Source organism: Limulus polyphemus, unplaced genomic scaffold, assembly GCF_000517525.1.
Source record: "Limulus polyphemus unplaced genomic scaffold, Limulus_polyphemus-2.1.2 Scaffold2875, whole genome shotgun sequence".
In the NCBI taxonomy this organism is placed as follows: Eukaryota; Metazoa; Arthropoda; class Merostomata; order Xiphosura; family Limulidae; genus Limulus; species Limulus polyphemus.
This window is the reverse complement of record NW_013668485.1, coordinates 8,700-14,071: the sequence shown is the minus strand read 5'-3', so window position 1 is coordinate 14,071 and position 5,372 is coordinate 8,700. Positions and strand designations below refer to the sequence as shown.

The 5,372-nt window shown below is 34.0% G+C and overlaps 1 protein-coding gene across 1 annotated transcript in view; it reads left to right on the top strand.

The window, feature by feature from the left end:
* LOC106468104 (forkhead box protein J1-B-like) overlaps positions 1–2,601 on the top strand; it is a 4,797-nt gene extending 2,196 nt beyond the window's left edge. The window contains exon 2 of the mRNA XM_013928517.1: positions 1,636–2,601. Within this exon, the coding sequence (XP_013783971.1) occupies positions 1,636–2,601 (966 nt within the window). The remainder of the gene's footprint in view (positions 1–1,635) is intronic.
* Positions 2,602–5,372: the final 2,771 nt, after the last annotated feature.

Here is a 5,372-nt window from a genome sequence, read left to right as displayed (position 1 = left end):
AGAATTAAATTGTGGCGGAATGCTACAAGTTCTTCAAATATCTATAGAATGATAGGTTTCTTTTTGTGAGTGTAAAACACTTAAATACACCGTGTATTAATCCTTATGATCACTGTAACGGGGCAAAGAGAATGTTAACTGAGCTGCATGATCAATCTCTTTTTTTTTCTATAAGCAGTCCACTCTGGTGATTCAGCGGTAAACTTAATGGATAATATTAAACAGCGGTTCTAAAATCGTGGGCTGTGTCATATCTTTTCTCGAGCAAGGTTACATGACTTGAAAGAATAAGTTTAAGAAATATTGTTAATTATTATATTAAACCTAACTAACAATATTCCATTTTTTTAACAATATAAATCAAAGCTTTTCATTGTTACTACTGTTATTATTTTACAAAGTGTAAGATTTTCTATTTGTTGTGTTGTTTAAGTACACTATGGGAGCCGCGATAATTCTTTTTAATAGTTGTTTAAGTACACTATGGGGAGCCGCGATAATTCTTTTTAATAGCTCAAGGGAGCTCAATATGGCTTATAACGTTAAAATTCGGCTTTGGTTTCCTGCGATGGGCACGGCACTAATAGCCCATTGTGCAGCTTTGTGCTTAATAATAAAACAAACTTTTTAACCTTATAATTAATGTATAATATATATATTTCTAGACCATTTATGTACCAAATTGCTCGTGGGTTCACAACTTTGGTGGTGAAAAGAGTCCCCATAACACACACACACACACACAAAATAAATATTCTTCTGATATTGAAATTAATCCTGCAATTTTCTATTCACGCCTCTACATATATTCTACATGGATTTGTTTATTTTAACATAAAGTTCTTGAATTATGTTACACATAGACTTTTGTAAGTTCTTGAATTATGTTACACATAGACTTTTGTAAGTTCTTGAATTATGTTACACATAGACTTTTGTAAGTTCTTGAATTATGTCACACATAGACTTTTGTAAGTTCTTGAATTATGTTACACATAGACTTTTGTAAGTTCTTGAATTATGTTACACATAGACTTTTGTAAGTTCTTGAATTATGTTACACATAGACTTTTGTAAGTTTTAAATCATGTTAGACATAGACTTTTGTAAGTTCTTGAATTATGTTACACATAGACTTTTGTAAGTTCTTGAATTATGTTACACATAGACTTTTGTAAGTTTTAAATCATGTCAGACATTTACTTTTGTAAGTTCTTGAATTATGTTACACATAGACTTTTGTAAGTTCTTGAATTATGTTACACATAGACTTTTGTAAGTTTTGAATTATGTTACACATAGACTTTTGTAAGTTCTTGAATTGTGTTACACATAGACTTTTGTAAGTTCTTGAATTGTGTTACACATAGACTTTTGTAAGTTCTTGAATTGTGTTACACATAGACTTTTGTAAGTTCTTGAATTGTGTTACACATAGACTTTTGTAAGTTCTTGAATTGTGTTATACATAGACTTTTGTAAGTTCTTGAATTATGTTACACATAGACTTTTGTAAGTTTTAAATTGTTCACTTTTTTACCTACTTTTAAATTCAGTTTTTTTTTCCTCGGGTGAACTAAAACAGACTTTGTATTGACCATTAAAACACTTACGTTTCTTATTACTTGTTTGCAGAATTCAATAAGACACAACTTATCCCTGAACAAGTGCTTTATTAAAGTTCCTCGCGGCAAGGGAGAACCGGGCAAGGGCGGGTTTTGGAGATTGGACCCTAAGTACGAGAAGACGTTGGTGGATAGAATTTTCAAAAGACGCCGGACAGTTCAGAAACTAAACAGAGGAATAACGAAGAAGACGCGGAAAGAAAAGTTGGGCGTGACCAATTCTCTAGAGAAATATCTGAAAAAGAATACACGAAATCCTACAGATCCAAAACAGCAAACTTTAAATAACAGATTAAGTGCGACACCTATCCTCAGTAGCACAGCATTACCAACTGCTGATGACCCGTTGACCTTGTTTAACTCCCTCACCTATAACAATGGCACGAGTGTCGTTGATGATTCTGTATTCCATACCAATTATTGGGAAGGGATGACTTTAACTGAAGAATTTCACTCATTAGAAGAAAGGCTTCAAGCAGATTTATCCTTTAACTGCCTGTTAAATTACCCGGAATTGGACCTCAACAGTTTCCATGGTCTCCACTCAGATAATATTAGTGGCCACGAGGACAGTAACTTTTCGATGAAACTGGACATTTCAGAAGCTAAAAACGATCTCCAGGTTGAACTATCGCCGGCCAGTTCTTCTCCAAATGACAACAGCCTACTGAAAACCACTCAGTCGTCCAGCTGGTTAACTGAGCTACAATCAGAAGTTATGTATTTGTCAACATCAGTGACAAGTCACCCTCTTACAGAGTCCACCAGAACAGTTTTGAACGGTAGGGTGAATACATCAGAGATGGGTACATCTGAAAATGCAATATACACCTGCTTTGGCCCTAATATCTCGCTTAAAGAAATGAGGAACCAGAGCTGGGAGGATTGCAAGAGTAGTTTAGAGGATGCAACAATAAGTTTAGACAGTATTCACAGTTTCGATAATGGATTTCCACACGTATTTCTTACTTCCTAACAACTCACCAGTCAATGGTGTTATGGAAATTCCATTTCCTTTCTTGATTTGAAACCGTTTGTACCTTCGATAGTTCTGGAACTTACACGTGAAAGCAGAACCTGTGGTTCGTTGCAGAAGCAAGTCTACATTGGGATAGGCGAGAAAGCGCACGTGCAAAATCACGGAGCTAGTTTTACTTTTGGTTATGGAACATACACCATTCTCAATGAGTACTTGAAACGATGAACGACCTCATCATAACACACACCTGTTACTTCGTTCATATGATGTTGAGGAATCGCACCCAACTTCTCTTACAAGAAATATCATGTAATTTTCACCCACTCTCATCTGCTGCGGAGACATATTTATAAAATGAGTAACTGATCGTTCACTTGTTGTCTTTGAATACGAGTTGTTATTGACAAAAATGTTTGAGTTATCGATAGGTTGTATTACAGGCAGAATTGCCCAACATTCCTGTACTCGAGAAAGCAATGTTTGAATGGCTTGTCTACAGCTCGTGCTATAGGAAGAAATGCTCAAGTGACTTGTCGATAGGCTATTTTAGATAAAATAAAAAATACCGCATCTGGTGTTATAGATAGAAATGCTCGAGCGACTCGTCGGTAGGTTGTAGAACAGGCAGAACTGCCCAGCATCTTGTACTCTAGAAAGAAGTGCTTGAGTAACTTGTCAATATGTTGTGTTAAAGGCAGAAAGTATGTGTTTCAAGCGACGAAATAGTGCAGTTACTTTTACACACACACACAAAAAATAGCAGAGTTTCTAACGTCGATCTTCGGTAATAGTTATACCAATACAACTAGAGGTAGTTTCTATACCTTCATTTCCACGTGCAGTTGTCTACGTAACGTCAGACGTTGAAATATTACAAACGAAATGGTGTCTAAAGACAATAAATAAAAACAAATTATTTTTACTATGAGAAGATATAGAATAGCGTGAAAAATGAACATCATAATTTTTTTCTTTCTTCCGAGTAAGAGTAACGGGCATTAAGTTGGTCTCAGAACTATCCAGAATTGACGTTGTGATTACAGTCTTATTAAACGGTTACAGTTTCCGTCCGTAATGTGAATATTATTATTTTACGAATAAAAAAAAATAACTTTCTACTGTCTTTCGCGAGTCATGTTTTCACAAGCTTCTGCTTATGTTTAATGTAATCGGTTGATAATAAAAACCATGTTATTCCTAATGTGTTATTTATTATTAGCTAATAAAAGTCTCATTTGTAAAATGACTTAATAATAATAATTAATACAATTCAGTTTCTGAATATGATTCACATCCTAACAATTGGTGTAGATATTATTATGTCTGTCGTATCCCAGCCAGCCTGACGAGTCCTGGTAGCTATCAAAAGGGCACATCGGAACTGCAAATGGCAGATGTATTGTGGTTAACTTTTTTTAACTGTGGGTTTTTAGAATTATCATTACATTTTAACCCCATTTGTGATTCATTCTAATAATGTAGAGCAGTGTTTCCCAAAGTGGGAGCCGTGAAGATTTTTCTGGGTAGCAGCCAAAAATGGGCCGAAAACAAAGATGCTGAATTAACTTCTAAATAAACAATAAGCGAAAATTATAATTAATTAATTAATTGATACAGTAAGTCGAAAGGAATTGTTAATTGATTTTACTACGACACTGTTTTTCAATCACCATGCTAAAGTAGTGTGTGTGGGGGAGTGGGGGGTGGGTAGGGAGGGACAACCACATTAGTCGTTAATGAGACTCGAGGGAGTACTGACTGATTGTTTTCACACTTAAGCACATATAGTGTAGGCGTAAGACAGGTTAGTCTACATTTGGTATACTTTTCTTAAAATGTTAATAAGAATGGTTATAGGGTGGTGGGGGGCTCAAATGTTTTTATTCATATCAAGGGAGCCTCATCTAAAAGAGTTTGGGAACCACTGGTTTAGAGCAGCGGCTCTCAAACTGTGGGATGCGGGAATGCGTTATTATTATTATTTTAATGTTACTGCAATGTTTACTAAAACAGATTTGAAAGATTTAATCAGAGTATTCAATGACTTGTTCAATAATTTTGTAAATACAGAAATACACTTTCCAAAACTTAAATTTACTAAAGTTAAATATAAAAAATATACATCATTTTTGTGTTTATAATGGTAACGTTACTTTTAATGAACATGTATATAAACAAACAGTGGGTATGCCAATGGAAGCAAAATTCTCTTCAAGTATGGCCAATTTGTATTTGTTGTTTTATGAAAACTCGTTTTTGAAACAGGTTTAAAATCCTAACATACACTTTTCGTTACATAGATGATTTAATTGCCATAAATAACTTGAATTTTACACCAAACTTAATATATCCGAAACAACTTGCAATGAAGAAAAGCAATAACAATGATGTTCATGCCAACTATTCAGACTTGGACATTAATTTAATAGAAGTCAAAACAAAGCTGACTATTTTTTATAAGAAAGGGGACTTCCATTCTTGGTCAATCCATCGCCAATAGCGTTATTCCACGTATGATGTTAAAAGGTATCATTATATCTCAGTTAAAAATATTTCTAACAGTTTGTAATAACGAAAATGCTTTTATGGATAATGTTATATTATTCACAAATAAACTAGAAAATAATGGCTAAAATACGGGCGATAAAGAAATTCGTTATATTTTTTTAAATACACTTTCGATACGGAAATACCCATTTTATGTCACTAGAGGTCGCTAGCTACTTTTAAGTACCGAAAATTAAAATTAATAATTTTATTCAGTATAC